Source organism: Cordyceps fumosorosea (genome assembly GCF_001636725.1).
Source record: "Cordyceps fumosorosea ARSEF 2679 chromosome Unknown scaffold_7, whole genome shotgun sequence".
Classification (NCBI taxonomy): domain Eukaryota; kingdom Fungi; phylum Ascomycota; class Sordariomycetes; order Hypocreales; family Cordycipitaceae; genus Cordyceps; species Cordyceps fumosorosea.
The window spans coordinates 434,781-450,875 of NW_017387307.1; the positions used below are offsets into that span (position 1 = coordinate 434,781).

Sequence of the window (16,095 nt, forward strand, 5' to 3'; positions counted from 1 at the left end):
ACCCCAAGAGCGGCCCGCCCTGACAGAAACTGGACGCACTCCTTTTCGCTCTTTGCTCACTTGCTGCTCGCTCTGCCTGCCAAGTCGCGTGTCGAATTCGGGACCCTTCTCGTCCTCGTCAACACTCTTCAGGCAGACCGCTAGCCTCGAATGAGCTTTTGCGAGAGACCAGCCTGTGACAGGTCACCAAGCACCTTCCCTGGTCGCATTGCTACTGGGTTGTCCTGGCCTGTGCCTTCATGCACTGTGATGGACGGTGTACCAATCACTCCTCCTCTCGCTGCTCCTCACCCATCACATGATGAAGGGTCTCCTCATCACCCAGCGTTCTCGCTGGTGCACTTTGCCGGGCACAGGCCAGCTTGCAAATGATGTGTTTCCTCGTTTTTTGTAAACAACGGCAACAGGAACAAACGTTAGCAAGCTCTAGTCTGCGGCGGCGCTCAAGCTGCAACGGCCGGCCGCGACGAAGCTCGCTATTCCCCTCGCGTTCCCCTCGCCACATCGCCACCCAGCATGTGCGGGCAAGCCAACTTGCCGGGACGCACGAAGCAACTTGATTGATAATGGCAAGGATGGCAAGGGGTATCCGTACATCAGATGACTGCGTCGCCCGCCCGTCATCTAGACATCCTGGCGATGCTCATGGGGCTGTGCTAGAGTTTGCAGAGCCACTCGCATACAAATAATAACACGCTTGCAATATAACACAGAAAATATATCATACCCGGTGTGGTTTCATAACTAGTTTGCATTTTCGTCATGTCACCCTCCACCTAAATACGTACATGTCCAAGTGGTTGGCCTTGTTATACTAAAGACTCTTGTTATATCCAAATAACCGGCGCCGCTGAAAGTTGTCGAGAGTTTCCATCGAAATTGAACCCACATAGGGTAGGTTTTCTACTCTTGAATCAGTATCTTTTTGCAAACAGCTTCCCGAGGATCATTTATTACCTTGGTAGCTCTACCAACTAACTAACTAGCAGCCAGCATGACCCGGGTACTGGCCGCAGCAAACCCTGAAGCACCATTGGTAGCAGTTCTTGATGGCACCTTCACAGGTTAGAACCGGCATCTTCCTTCCGTTGGTTCAACTTACAGGTAGGTGTATTGCAAGTCGTCATGCAACCGTTGAAGTCGGTGTATCTCTTTTCAAGACCTTCTTCATTGCCCATGGGGCTGGCCACGGCAAGACCGGCAAAGGCGGCGACAAGAACGGTGCTGAACTTCATGATTTAGATGAGGTGGTGTCGTTATTGTTAAGACGAGGAGAAAGTCTGAGATTGCTGTCTGGATTGATGCTCCAGGTCGAGAAACAGACGGTATCTTCAAGGCTATTTATACTTGACCATTCGAACGTCGACGCCTCTCTTACATCGAAAGTCAGCCGTTTTTTCGCATCCTCGTAAGTAAGCCGCCACAGAAACGAAGCAGAGCTATTTAATCCTACATGCATGGCACTGGAGATGTATGCAGCAAGTTGGGTTAAGGCTTCTGAGCTGAAGCTGTAAATGAAGCTGCTAGCCTCCGCGACTCCATCGTCGGGCTGTCGGTATATGTAGGCATAGTCACGAGCTTATTCAGAAGCCTAGTAATTGCCTTTCATCTCTCCGTGCGTGCGGGTATCGTGCATCTCAGTGTGGACCGTAGACCGATAAACGTTCGCCGAGTTGACGGAATAGGAAAGGGACATTATCTGATGCTTCGAATGTAACCCAGACTCGCCTTCTCCTCATACCAGACAGACCGACTCAAGGCAGAGGCTAAAATGGAGACAATCCATACTAACTAACTTGAGCTGCGCTGAATGTGAACGCAACGAGTGTACGGCACAATAGTTCCGTCATTCCGGGTTCTTGCATGTAAATACACATTTGTGGTTCAAAACTAGTTGACTCGGTAAATAAATATAACTAGATACAGAATCGATGCTGCATCCATGGCCGCCACTCGGGTTGGGCCATCAGCCTCCCCCACCGTTACCCGTGTTCCAAATGCCGAAGCTCGCTTGCAGGAACCGGTCATAATCGTACGTCTGCAGCTAACCAAAACAAAAAAGGGCCAGTTTTCTTGACATGTTGCTTTTTTGTTCTTTTGTTATACCAGTATGAGACGTTTGAAACAAGAGGATCGAGCGCTGCAGCTAATGTCTTTGATGCGTCTCTCATCCGCCAATTTATCAGGCTGTCCTGTCAAAACGCATACCAGCAACTTGGGTTTGTCAAGTCTCTTCATTTGCTTCTTTTCAAGCGCCAACCTGCAGGCAGGAGCACTGTCAAGTAGCAGAAAGTGGCTAGAGCTGAGGCGGCACGATACTGCGCTGCAAGTCCTCCGGTCTGTGTGTGTGCGTTTGTGTGTGCCATTTCGTTGAGAGGGGGGTTAGCTCAAACGCTTTCATTTCCATGCATAGGAGTGCCAGATGGCTGCCTCTTCCATTCTCCTTCTTGGTGACCTATTCTTTAATCTTGCCTCTCATTCCCCCCCCCCATCTTGTCGTGGCGTCGAAATGTCATTTACAGCTCGACCACTTCGTCGTGCTCCTTGTGCCGCCTTCGTCCAAGCACTGACTCGATGGGCAAGATTAGCAATGATTGATTGATATCAAGGCGAGATGGGCAGATGGAAAGACTGTTCCATGCTTGCGGCGGCATTAATACGTGCGCATACTGAAACAGACCTGGGGCCTGTTTCAAGACTGAAATGAGGCTGGCAGAGTGGAAGCTGAAGAGAATGCTTGGTGGTGCTAGTAAGATTGCGACCAGCGAGCGCCTCAAAGAGGTGGCGCAGCAGTGCAGCACAGTGGCTGATGCACCCACTTGCTTGCCTCAGGCTTGCTTCAGGCCTCTCAGGCTCCGGGCGGTCCCTCCTCAGTTTTCGTCGCCGTTCAGCATGCTCAGCTCAGATGGCATAGCTCGTCAAGATCTACAATTATGCCACCCGGTGCCAACCCACGGATTTCCGACTTAGGCAGGCCTTCTTATTGTTTTACAGCAGTTCCCCATGTTCGGGCACGGGCGCATCGCTGCCGTTCGGCTAGCAACCCTGAGCGGCTCAGATGCTCGCTCGTGACTGGCCAGAGCACCAACCAGGTGATGACAACATAGCTTCAGCCAACCAGCGGCTGACTGTGTACCTACTCTCCCCGTTTGTGCACACGACACGCTTGCCTGACTGAGGCCGCGCCCACTACAACAAATCATCCATGATCAAGCCATTAGGCATCGCGCACTCGTAATCATCATCCTTCTGGGCCTAGCCCTGGTCGATTTATTCATCTTGTCCGCCCAGTCTTCCCCTCTACAGCACGAGACAACCTTCCTTTCAACGAATGCGGGCTAGACAAGCACGCCAACGCCCAACGCTCCAAGTAGCTCCAGGAACACATCGTCCTGATCGCGACGGCGGCGAGACGACTGTGCGCTGCACCTATCTCGGCACTACAGCAAAATTACGGCGTCGATAACTCGCAAGCAACGATGAGCTCTGGGAGCCCGCATCCGCACGATGCTGCGCAGCCGGATGAGCCGCTCAGTGAGGCAGCCCAAGACAGCGGCCTCCACGTTCTCGACCCAGAGCCAGAGCAGGAGCTAGAAACGATACGAGAGGACTCTCCCCTACTCGCAGCCAGCGACTCTGATGGAAGTAACGGCGGCAGCTCTGCGGGAAGGCGGCAAGTCGCCGACCCAAGCCAAGCCACCAAAAGCGTTTGGTATCTCACCCTCTTGACGCTCAGTATCGGTGGTCTGCAAATCGCATGGTCCGTCGAGCTCTCGAATGGTTCGCCCTATCTGCTATCGCTCGGATTGAGCAAGGCCCTCATGGCCCTCGTCTGGATTGCAGGCCCGCTGACCGGCACCCTCGTGCAACCGTACATTGGCATCCTGAGCGACAACTGCCGAATCTCATGGGGTAAGCGAAAGCCATTCATGATTGGCAGCACAATCGGTACCATTTTCTCGCTGCTGTTCCTATCTTGGGTCAAGGAGATTATCGGCAGCATCTTGTCGCTCTTCGGTATCCAAGGCGACTCGGACTTTGCCAAGACGACCATCATCATCGCTGCCGTCATCGGCATCTACGTCCTCGACGTTGCCATCAACGCACTCCAGGCTGCCATCCGCGCCTTCATCGTAGACTGCGGCCCGGCCCATCAGCAAGAAGCTGCCAACGCAATGGCAAGCCGGCTCATCGGTGTCGGCAACATCCTAGGCTTCATTGCCGGTTACGTCAACCTGACCAAGCCACTTTGGTTCTTTGGTCACACTCAGTTCCAAATTCTCTGTGCCATTGCCTGTATAGCATTAACAATCACCATCGTCATCAGCTGCGCTTTCGTTCACGAACGGGACCCACGCGAGAGCGGCACATCAGCACCCAAAAATCCGGGAGTTTTTGCCTTTTTTGTCACACTCTTCAAGTCTATTAAGAGACTGCCTCCCCAGATCAAACGTGTTTGCCAGGTTCAGTTTTGTGGTTGGGTCGGCTTCTTCCCCCTGCTCTTCTACTCCTCGTCATACATTGGCGAGATATACGTCCAGCCGCACTTGGAAAAAAACCCTCATCTGACGCCAGACCAGCTTGATGAGCTCTATGAGCAAGCTACTCGCATTGGATCCTTCGCACTACTCGTGAATTCGATAGTGAGCCTGCTCACGAATGTCTTGCTACCATTCTTCATTGCACCCACGTACGACAGCCAGACGGCTATCAGCCAACCCGCGCCTGCGTATCAAGAGCGACGCGATCAGAAACGCACCATGCTCGATCGTTTACACATTCCAGGCTTCACACTGAACAGGGCGTGGTTCGGATCGCTGGTTCTCTTTGCCGGAGCCATGCTTTGCACACTGGTTGTACGATCGGTAGAAGCTGCCACGGCGTTGATTGGCATTGCTGGCGTCACATGGGCCATGACCCTGTGGGCTCCTTACGCCATCATCAGTGCTGAGATCAGCCGCCGCGATGTGCTGCAGCGTGCTCAGAAGCATCTACCGGCAGCTCGGGAACCTGCTGAACTTGCGCCTCTAGAGAGGCTGCCGAGCGGAGAAATGGCAACCGTGGTGGAAGATGGGGAAGAGCATGATGAAGCAGGTGTCATTATGGGCATTCACAATATGGCTATTGCGGCACCTCAGATCCTCGCCAACGTTGGGTCGAGCATTATCTTCAAGATCTGGCAGAAGCCGCGCGGCACGCCGGGAGACAAGAGCATCGCGTTTGTGATGGCCATCGGCGGATTGTTTGTTTTAGCGTCAGCTTTCTTTGTGAGGGATCTAGACGAGAAGAGCCCATCTCCAAGGAGCGTCGGCGATGACGAAGAGCACGCGGTGGTTCCCCACGAGTGAAGGGAAGAGCATTCAGAGCGAAACGTTTCGATGCTCGATCCGTGTGCCATTTACATTGCTTGGCATGTGAGCCAGGGCACTATTTCCCATTTGATTGAGCATTTTCATGCCGTCGTTCATTTTTTCTCACATATCCAGGCAATTTATCGTTTTATATTGAATAGCTCCATAGAGCAGTACATCCGTTGATCGTGTACATTCATTTCCAACACCATCTACCAGCTTCTCTATGCATGCAGTCCCTGTATTAGTAGTCTTGTTGTCGACCTTGGCATTTACATTAATTATGTAGCCGCTGTACATTCAAAGAGCGACCTTGTTGCCGGCCTTGATGAAGAGGGCGACGATGGTGGCGATGCCGGCGAACCAGGTGAGGCTGCGGACGGGGGCGGTCTTGCGGTTGCCGCCGAGCTGCACGTAGACGAAGACGAAGGCGAAGCGGCTGAGGACGTAGCCGAGGGTGAGGCGGTTCAGGAGGGCGGTCTCGACGCCGGCGACGTTGGCGGCGACGACGCCGGCGGCGTACAGGCCGATGGTCTCGAAGCCGTTGTCGGAGGCGGCCTTGGCGCGGGCGACGCGCAGCTTGGCCTGGGTTCTGTTAGCAACAGCCAAGGCGCAATCGGTGGTTAGGGAAGGAGCGTGCCTCCTTGTCGAGAGACTCGGTCTTTTCGAGGTTCTCCTGTAGGCTGCGCGGGTTGGCATTGTCAAAGACGCCCTTGGAGCCGGCGATGGCGAGGACGTGAGGGAGGACGCAGGCGACAAGGGCGGCGGGAACCTGGGCATCCACGATATGTCAGTCGCTATGGGGGATACGTTGTGGAGGTAGGTGACCCGAGGCGGCGCAATCTAATTCATGGATCGATCGCGCGCCAATTGGGCTATGCGCGTAAGCTTCGGAGCTCCTGACAAATTACAGGTAGAGAGAGGAGGAGCCAGTAATTGCCATGTTTTAAGCCGTAGCCCCCACGGGGAGGGAGCGGCGTACCGTGTAGTAGGAGATGTTCTTGGTGAGGTCGAGGCCGAGGAAGGAAACCATTGTGAAGGTGTGCGATGGAGCGACTTTGAGGTTATTGATGAGGAATGATGTTCAATTGAGCGACAGATAGGCAGACAGATGATATTTTGGAACGGGACAGGAGGATCACGGAGGCAGCATGAGTGACGAACGGCACAGGACTAGCTCTTATATGGGAGCCTTACAAGGCCGCGAGCTCCAAAAGCCGAACAGGAATGAGTCGGCGCTGGCTATGACGACGAGGTTTCCGTTATTATCCCCGTCGTGCCGATGGTTGGCCCAGTGGACTTTTTAATTCCAAATTAGCGCTCCGTCCTCCGTCCTCCGCTTTCCGCCCTCCAACCCGACGATGGGCGCGACGCACCTGGTTGACGGGGCGGCCGGCCATTGGATGGAACCAATTCTTGCGGGGATTTAAATGGCTAGGCTTGCTTTTAGTTCCGTCATTTGTGTGTTGCTTTCTATAAGTTGGTAAAATTCAGGTACCGTTTAGGGTGCGACGTTTCTAGCGTTGTTGGGGGACATTTATTTTGTTGATATGGGGAAATGGAGACTGGGGGATGGTGTTGGCGATGCAGCCACTCAACCATGTAAATACTTCTCAACGACCTTGCTGGGGGATTGGTAGGGCCTGGATTGCCTCGGGGTCTCGGAAGGCAGTAGTTATTATTCTTACACTCGATGGGGCTGGTATAGCAAGTAGCGGATGGAGTTCGGCTGGTGCTGGTCGCCGAGGTGAGCGGAGTGCCACGTATGCATGACTGGTGATTATACATTTGACGGGAACCTTAAACGAAGGCTGGGTATGATTAGAATTGCTGCAGTTATGGAGGATTGCATATGTAGAGGATTTATCCGAGAAATTCCACTTACAAGTCGAACAAGGCAGCACTTGTATTTCTGTTAGTGGTGTAGGGTAGCTGGCGGGAGCTGGACAAGTATGCCTCACTGGTAGCAGTAAGCACCTTCAGACCTGCCATCGTCCTTGCAAGTAATACTCCAATGGGTATTTATCTCACGTGGTCGTGTCTTTAATTTTGTCTTGAAACTTTCATGACTTCTTTTATATTTCTCTTTTATCCATTTTTCCGCGAACGCCGTAGACTGCAGCTACATGGCTCTATAAGTGAGGCCCGGCCAGCCATAGTAGTAGTATTGCGACAAGACCATGTATCCCTAGCTCTGGAGATCCAACAGCTCTAAATCAAACGGTGTCTACCTTTATACTTTGAATGACAGCTATATCCGTTGTCTCTTACATGAATTCTTTAGCTCCAGTGACATTTTTACTCCATTACCCCGACTTCTGCGTCATGGCGACACCTGCATAGGTAGAATGGTGGGGTACGACCTATGACTCCACCAACTTGCCCGCCCGCCTACTCACAAATTTTCTGCATCTTTTCTTTGCGACAGCAAATTCTCAATACACCGGCGATTAATTCTCCAAGGCAAGGAACTCTCTGTACTGTTGCGCAAGCTTGAAGTCGCATGGAATAGAGCCGGGCACTGCCGCTCGCTCCCCTTGGCCGCATGGCCCATGTTCACGATGTTGGCGTCAAGCAGCAGCTTGTTGACAAGGTGCCCAAGCGCTTTCGCGGCATCAAGTTTGGTATTCAGTAAGGCCTGCCTGCCTTGTGCTCCGCTCATTTGGTAATTGACCATTCTGACCATCCCACAGGTCCAACCAAGACATCTCCAACCAGGCCGTGACCGAAATTTCCAACCGATTGCTCTACGACATCGAAAACAACCGCGCGCCCTACCAGAATGGACCCCTCGACTACCAGCTCGGCACCTCGAGCAAGACGGGTAAGTGCGCTACTTGCAACGAGTCTCTGCAAAACTGCAACGGCCACTTCGGATACGTCAGGCTTCCTCTGCCCGTCTTCCACGTAGGCTACCTGCGCTTCATCATATCCATCCTGCAGGAGATTTGCAAGGACTGCGGCCGAGTCCTGCTCGAGGAGCCCCAGCGCCGACAGTTCCTCTCCGAGCTCCGCCGACCCTTCATCGACAACCTCCGACGCACACAGATTTGCAAAAGGATCAACGAGCAATGCAGAAAGACCAAGAATTGTCCCTACTGCGGCTCTGTCAACGGACAGATTCGCAAGTTTGGTGTCTTGAAGCTCGTCCACGACAAATTCTCTTCCTACAACAAGTCCACAGCCATCAAAAAAGTCCCCCCGGAAAGCAAGATTCTCTTTGACCTGTCATTTACCGAAGCGAAGCGCGAGAACCCAGAGATAGAAAAGCATCTTCGCAAGGCCATGGAGGATCTCAACCCCCTCCGGGTCCTGAACCTCTTCAAGATGATCACCGCCACTGACTGCGAGCTGCTCGGTCTTAACGCCGCCGAGGGCCGGCCAGAAATGTTCATCTGGCAGTTTCTGCCTGCGCCGCCCGTCTGCATCAGGCCATCCGTCGCACAGGACAATGCAAGCAACGAAGATGACATCACCACAAAGCTGGCTGATATTGTCTGGGTTAGTGGCATGATTCGCTCGGCCCTGCAAAAGGGATCTGCCATTCAGACAATCATGGAACAGTGGGAGTATCTGCAAACCCAGATTGCCATGTACGTCAACAGCGACGTTCCTGGCCTGCAGCAGCCTGGTTTTGGTAAAGCCATGCGAGGATTCTGCCAGCGTCTCAAGGGCAAGCAGGGTCGATTCCGTGGTAATTTGTCTGGTAAACGTGTCGACTTTTCAGGCCGAACTGTCATCTCCCCCGATCCCAACCTGGGTATCGATGAAGTCGCCATTCCCCAACTCGTTGCCAAGAACCTCACATACCCCGAAAGAGTGCAACGCCAAAACATGGCCAAACTGCGGGAATGCGTCAAGAACGGTCCCGATGTCTGGCCGGGAGCACAGAGCGTCATCAAGATGGACGAGGGTGGCTACAAGATCAATCTCAAGTTCGGTAATAGGAATATGGTAGCGCGAGATTTACGAATTGGCGATGTCGTCGAGCGTCACATTGAAGACGGCGATATTGTACTGTTCAACCGTCAACCTTCCCTACACAAGCTCAGTATCATGAGCCATCTTGTCAAGGTGCGCCCTTGGAGAACCTTCCGTCTAAACGAGTGTGTTTGCAATCCCTACAACGCCGATTTCGACGGTGACGAGATGAACCTTCACGTCCCGCAGACAGAAGAAGCTCGCACCGAAGCCATTACACTCATGGGTGTCAGACACAACCTCACGACCCCCAAGGACGGTGCTCCTATCATTGGAGCAACGCAGGATTTCATCACGGCTGCCTTTTTACTCAGCAGCAAAGACAGATTCTTTGATCGCAAGACCTTTACATATATGTGCATGCACATGCTCGACAGCCAAACACGTCTCGACCTCCCCCCGCCTACCATTATTGCCCCAGTTGCGCTGTGGACCGGAAAGCAGCTCTTCAATGTCATGATGCGACCAAACAAGGAATGCCATATCAGAATCAATTTCGAGTCCAAGTGCAAGACGTTTTCTGGCAAGTCTAAGAATATACCCGACATGGACCCCAACGACGGTTGGCTGGTCGTGCGCAATTCCGAAGTCATGTGCGGTGTCATGGACAAGGCGACGGTCGGAACCGGCAAGAAGGACTCCGTCTTTTACGTCATGCTGCGTGATTTTGGAGCAGACCATGCCGCAACTGCTATGAATCGCCTGGCCCGACTCTGCGCCAGAACTCTGACAAACCGGGGCTTCTCCATCGGTGTCGGTGATGTTTGTCCCACTGCAAGCCTTACTGCAGAGACGGAGCGTCTTGTGTCGATTGCTTACAAGCAATGCGACGATCTCATTGAAAGTTTCAAAAAAGGAAAGCTGGAGAAGTCACCCGGCTGTAACCTGGAACAGACGCTAGAAAACTCCATCTCCGGTATCCTTTCCAAGGTCAGACAGCAGGCTGGTGACTACTGCATTGATACACTGAGCCGCAACAATGCCCCGCTCATCATGGCCAAGTCTGGCTCCAAGGGTTCGGATATTAACGTTGCTCAGATGGTGGCCCTGGTCGGCCAGCAAATTATTGGCGGTCAGCGAGTTCCTGATGGCTTCCAGGATCGTAGTTTACCACATTTCTTCAAGAATGCCCGACAACCTCCCTCCAAGGGTTTCGTCAAGAACAGTTTCTATACCGGTCTTTATCCTACAGAGTTCCTGTTCCACGCCATTTCTGGCCGTGAAGGTCTGGTCGATACTGCAGTCAAGACTGCCGAAACCGGTTACATGTCGCGTCGATTGATGAAGTCTCTGGAAGATCTTTCCACACAATACGATGATACGGTCCGGACGTCCGGCGGCACGGTCGTTCAGTTCCAGTTTGGTGGTGATCGCCTGGACCCTGTGGATATGGAGGGCTCCGGCGCACCGGTACAATTCGTTCGGACGTGGCGCCATGCTGAAAATACTACATGGGACAATGATGAGCCAGCTCTGACTCCAAATGAGGCCCGTGAGCTGTGTGCTAGTATGCTGGCCGCCGAGCGGAAACGATTCCCTCGCAAAGGCCTGTTGCATGGCGAGGAGCTTGACTACGACGATGTCAGTGACTATGCTGTCGATGAGCACGAAGGTGCGCGAAAGTTCATCGTCGAAGTGGAAGATTTTGTCGGGGGCCTGACCAACAAGCTGGCGAGAGTCCGCGCCCTGGCCGGTCTTTCTGGTAATGAGAAGATGCGGACGGCGGCACAAGACCACGCCGACCGCACAGCCAAGATCACAGCAACAACACTACGGCTGTTCATCAAGCTGTGTCTACACAAATACAAGAAGGCTCAGGTAGAACCTGGACACGCCGTCGGTGCTGTCGGGGCGCAGTCCATCGGTGAACCCGGCACCCAGATGACTCTGAAGACTTTCCATTTTGCTGGTGTCGCTGGTATGAGTATCACACAGGGTGTGCCTCGTATCAAGGAAATTATCAACGCATCCAAGGTCATCAGTACTCCGGTTATTACCTGTCCTTTGATGAACAGTCAGCAGATTGAGGCTGCCAAGGTTGTCAAGGCGCGCATCGAAAAGATCTTTTTGCAGGATGTGTTGCACTACATCGAAGACGAGTGGCGGCCGGACGAAGGCAACGTGGTGGTGCAGGTGGACAGACAGGCGCTGGCGGATATGCATCTCGGTGTGAGCATCCACGACATTGCGCAGGCCATCTGCAAGGACCGCAAGATGAAGATCCAGCCGACAGACGTGGCCATCATCGGCGACCGCATCTCGATTCGCGTGCGCGACAACTCGAGTGTGGTGGCCAAGCGCACAACCCGCAGCAAGACGGCCGAGGATCCGAGCGACATGCTGCTGCGAGCCAACGCCCTCCGACGCATGCTGCCGGCGCTGCCCATCTCAGGGTACCCGGACGCGTCGCGCGCGCTGATCGAGACGTGCGAGGACAGCACGCACCGGGTGCTGGTGGAAGGCTACGGGTACCAGGCATGCATGACTACTGAGGGCGTGGTGGGAACCAAGGTGCGGACCAACAGCGTGACGGAGTGCAACGACGTGCTGGGTATCGAGGCGGCGCGGACGACGATTGCGTTCGAGATTGAGCAAGTGATGAAGTTCATGGAGATTGACCACCGGCACATGCAGCTGCTGGCGGACGCGATGACGTTCAAGGGCGAGATCCTGGGCATCACGCGCTTCGGCCTGTCCAAGATGCGCGACAGCGTGCTGCACCTGGCGTCGTTTGAGAAGACGCCGGACCACCTATTCGAGGCCGCGGCCGGCATGAAGACGGACAAGATTGAAGGTGTTAGTGAGGGTATCATTATGGGCCAGGGCATGGCCGTCGGCACCGGCGCATTCCAGGTCGTGCGACGGCTGGGCATCGCGGCGGCGGACGTGGGTCAGCGGGAGACGCTGTTTGAGGACGCGTGGACGGCGGAGACGAAGAGAAGGCGGAAGCACGCGTGAGCATGTCTGTGTGTGTGTCTGATACCATGATATTTTGAACGTTTTCTTATTTAGCTATGCATGATTGGGAAATGCGGCGATGGGAGTATGACGGCTATGATTTACGTGTTTCTAAAAATGGACAATAAAATGGACAATAAAATGGACAATAAAATGGAGAAATTCTGTCAAATGAAGTCGAGTTTTTGCTATACGGGAAGCAAGTTTGCTGTTTGATTTCGTGCGTGTTCGGCATTTAAGGTCCCGGAAGTTTTATTGTTGCCTTGTGACAGCTGGTTTCTCTTTTTGTTTTTCTTCTTCTTCTTCTTCTTCTTCTTCTTCTTCCTCCCCTTTCCCGGTTACCGGGTTGCTCATTAGGTCCCAAATAAATACCCTTCCCTCGTTGATCTCCCGTGGCCCATGCCGCGCATCGGAGCAAAACCAACGGCATCTTGCCTGTCGTTTGCCCTCTGTCTCTCACATCCCCCACCAATCAAGACTCACAACGCCAAGGAGAACCATGCCTGGAACAGAGCGGTTCTTCCTATTCGGGTTGTCAATAGGGCTGATTTCTGTCCAAGTGCTGGGATTGGGGGGGGAGGGGGCGGTCCGATAGGACGTCTGATGCATCCATGGTTTATAGAAGTTGAAGCAGGGACAGCCTCCCCGCAAGTTTATAAAATAGGACGAAGTTCCTCCATACTCTGATGACATGACTTTCCTGGATCTCATCCTTGTCGGCTCGTTCCAACTTATTTGACTTGAAATATATACATCAACTCTTCCAGCGCCGTCCAAACAACCAACTTGCAACCAACTCGCAACAACCCAACCCCATCACCTCCACCACCACCCCCAATAACCCTCCACAATGAAAGCCCCCCCCTTCCTCTTCCTCCTCCTCCTCCTCTCCGCGCCGCTCTCCCTCTGCGGCTTCGTCAACCGCACCCCCTCCGCCCCCCTCCCTTCCTCCATCCCCGCCTCCTCCGTCCTCGCCACCCTCGCCCTCTCTGCCTCGGCCCCCCTGCCCTCCACCATCACCGGCGCTCGCTACACGTCCCTTGCCTCCGCGCTCTACGCTGTCGAGCGCGACTTCTACAACGCGCCCGCCTACGCCACGCTCGCCGCCCACCTGTGGCGCGCCGCCGCCCGCGCGCCCGACGCCGACCGCGTCGTCCCCTCGCTCGCGCTGTCCGCGTGGGCCTGGGACGGCATCACCGCGGCCGGGTGGTGGGTGGAGGGCATGCCGGAGGAGGACAGGAAGCGCGTGGACGAGTTCCTGGGGAGGTGGGAGGTGCAGTTTCGCAAGATCGTGCACGGGGAGGCGGCCAAGGATGCCAAGACTGGTGACGGCGACAAGAAGGGGGCTGCCGCCGGGGGTAATGCGGCGCAGAGTTTGGTGGTTGTTTGGGGGGCGGCGGCACTGGCAGGCGTCATCGGTTTCGTGGCCGTCATGTGAGTGCGGCGTTATGCATCAAGCGTTGGACAGAGCGGGTGTTTTCTGTGTAATTGGGGAGTGAATTCGGGTTAGAAAGGGTCAGGCAAAGCGATGGTGGGTGTGTAATGAAAGGATGGGATTCAGGTTGGATCTTGTGGGAATCAAGTAATACATTGGCTGCGTTTTAGATTTAATAGTAATACATACTTTTCACGTAAGAAACGCCAACACTGCGATTCACGAGGAAAAGAAGTACATGACAAAGACATGCCGGGTTGTTTGTATGGTTCATATATGCATTGATATCGACTGCTCGCACTTCAAGAGTCTATCCCGAATAAATACAAGAAAGTGAATGAGGAAAATCATAAACGCAAGAATCGCTCAAAGTCATAAGTCATCCTTGATTCGTAAGTACTCGCAACGGCGGGCGCGTCTAGCCATCGCCGTACTTTCCAAAACGTCGGTTCAAGTGCCCGGCACCTGGGTTCCGGAATCGCGCATCAATGGAATCAGGCTGGTGGTCCTCTAGATGGGCTGAGCCTTGTAGACCTTGACGCTGTTGATGCTCCAGTAAGCTTCAGCAAAGTCCTTCGGATTGGAAGCGACATAGTCCTTGCACGATGGGCCATGAGCAGAGCACTCAGCGTTGGAAGCCCAGACCTCACCGGCCCAGTTACCGCAAAAGGTCGTGTCAAAAACAATCTTGTGGTCCTTAAAGGCCGAGGTAATATCGCATGTCTGGCCAGGAGAAAAACTACCGCTGGGCTGGCCCCAGCCCGAGGGCGCCGGGTTGCCGCTGGTGATGTCGTTGGGAATGCTATGGCGAGGGAAGAACCAGATGGCAATGCGCGCGTCCGTCCACTCCATTGCATAGACACCGCCACCAATAGCATTGAAGCCATCGCCGTAGTTTTGGTTGTCGCCTGACTGCTGACCACAGCCGGTTAGTGCGTTGCATTCTTCGCTGACGACGAAGGTGCTGGCAAGTGTAGAGTGTCCCAGCATCTGACATTTGTTTTTCGTGTGAAGAGTAATAGAGTTTTCAGTCTGCGTGTTGACGCCCTCGATAATGTCGATTTCTCCAGAGACCGGCCAGTTGGGACCAAAAGTCCAAAAAGCAGGCCAGACACCACAGGTGTTGGAAGGCATGTGAGCAATGTCCGCGATGAAGAGGCCTTTGGTGAAGGTCTTTTGAGATTCGACACGGACGGAACGACGGCCATTGGGGGGGTTGTAAGTGGTTGTGTCGACCCCCATGTAAATGGTGCCATCCTGACGGATTGCACTTAGGCCTGCATTTTGGGCGGTGGGAAGATCGACATACTCGACAAATCCCTGGGTCGGGTCGGGCTGATTGAAGTGCGTGAATTCCTGGAAAAAGTTGGAGGCATCGAACACCGTGTCGAGGTTATAGGTGGCGTTGGCAACCTGGCCAAGAAGCGTGGCAGCGATGGCCGTCAGAATGGTCGAGCGAACCATTATGGTTGGGATGAGTGTAGAAGACGTCAGAGAATTTTCTCTCTCTCTAACAGTTTTAAAAAGACAAGTTGTCTAAAGTCTGTTTTCTCAAAGAAGAATGTTTGCAAATTGCTGAGTTTGTCGGTTTATCGGAAGCAGAGACCTCTCGCCTTAAATGGTTTAAGAGACTGGATGAACAACCCCAGAGCCTGTGTGTTATGAAACAGGTACCGGCCGCGCGGTAAAGGTGGTCGTCGGTGGGACGAAGGTCACTGACGAGGAAGGACCGGGAAATTTGCGGTACGAGTGAATCCGGAGAGATCTGGCCAAGAGACTGAGGGAATGGGCGCTGTATTGACAGCAAGGTGGAAGGGGTCCTAAGACAAGCCGTGGAAAGAACGGTGCTGTGCGGGGATATATAAAGGCAGTACTGTAAAAAGAATAGAATAGAATAGATAATAAAAAGCTAAAGACCGGCTCAGCTGAATAGAAAGAATACCAAAGGAAGGATGGTAGAATCGAAAAGGACAGGAAGGAAGGAAACGACGAGGCTGTCGTGGGCTTGGAACAGTGCAACGTGAGGCGGGAATCGTTAGGGTGAGACAAAGTCCTGGCCGCGGACGGGAATGCACACGTCTAAATAGCGAAGAAGAAGAGAGGAGGAGGGGTAGACAAAGGCAAGCACTTTCTTGCCACCCCTTTTCCTTCTTCCATTGTTTCGTCGTTTTAGTCTAGTTTCTTCGGTCTTGTTTCGTTTTCTGTTTTTTTTTTCTCCTTGCGCATCGTTTCTCGCAGCCCGGCGCGTACAGCCCGGGACCCTAGACCAAGCACGAGCTGGATCTGTGTGGTGCGAACGGGGGCGGCCATTGCGGAAGAGCCAGTGAGGACTCGACAAGGCGGTTTTTGGAGGCTGCAGGGTTGCATTAT

The 16,095-nt window shown here is 53.6% G+C and overlaps 5 protein-coding genes across 5 annotated transcripts; 3 read left to right on the forward strand and 2 right to left on the reverse strand.

Annotated features, from left to right (window-relative positions):
• Positions 1-3,479: 3,479 nt before the first annotated feature.
• On the forward strand, positions 3,480-5,348 carry ISF_03673 (sucrose transporter; the record flags this gene model as incomplete). Its single annotated transcript, XM_018847279.1, has 1 exon — positions 3,480-5,348. One exon carries the CDS (start codon positions 3,480-3,482, stop codon positions 5,346-5,348), a length of 1,869 nt encoding a protein of 622 aa, XP_018705486.1.
• Positions 5,349-5,651: 303 nt separating this feature from the next.
• ISF_03674 (Membrane associated eicosanoid/glutathione metabolism-like domain protein) lies at positions 5,652-6,384 on the reverse strand (the record flags this gene model as incomplete). Its single annotated transcript, XM_018847280.1, has 3 exons — positions 5,652-5,943; positions 6,008-6,123; positions 6,334-6,384. 3 exons carry the CDS (start codon positions 6,382-6,384, stop codon positions 5,652-5,654), a joined length of 459 nt encoding a protein of 152 aa, XP_018705487.1.
• Positions 6,385-7,896: 1,512 nt separating this feature from the next.
• ISF_03675 (DNA-directed RNA polymerase III) lies at positions 7,897-12,290 on the forward strand (the record flags this gene model as incomplete). Its single annotated transcript, XM_018847281.1, has 2 exons — positions 7,897-7,982; positions 8,045-12,290. 2 exons carry the CDS (start codon positions 7,897-7,899, stop codon positions 12,288-12,290), a joined length of 4,332 nt encoding a protein of 1,443 aa, XP_018705488.1.
• An 850-nt stretch (positions 12,291-13,140) lies between these two features.
• ISF_03676 (hypothetical protein) lies at positions 13,141-13,728 on the forward strand (the record flags this gene model as incomplete). The annotated part of the gene is made up of 1 exon (XM_018847282.1): positions 13,141-13,728. The coding sequence occupies one exon, from the start codon at positions 13,141-13,143 to the stop codon at positions 13,726-13,728; it is 588 nt and encodes a 195-aa protein (XP_018705489.1).
• Positions 13,729-14,235: 507 nt separating this feature from the next.
• On the reverse strand, positions 14,236-15,189 carry ISF_03677 (Concanavalin A-like lectin/glucanase; the record flags this gene model as incomplete). The annotated part of the gene is made up of 1 exon (XM_018847283.1): positions 14,236-15,189. One exon carries the CDS (start codon positions 15,187-15,189, stop codon positions 14,236-14,238), a length of 954 nt encoding a protein of 317 aa, XP_018705490.1.
• Positions 15,190-16,095: the final 906 nt, after the last annotated feature.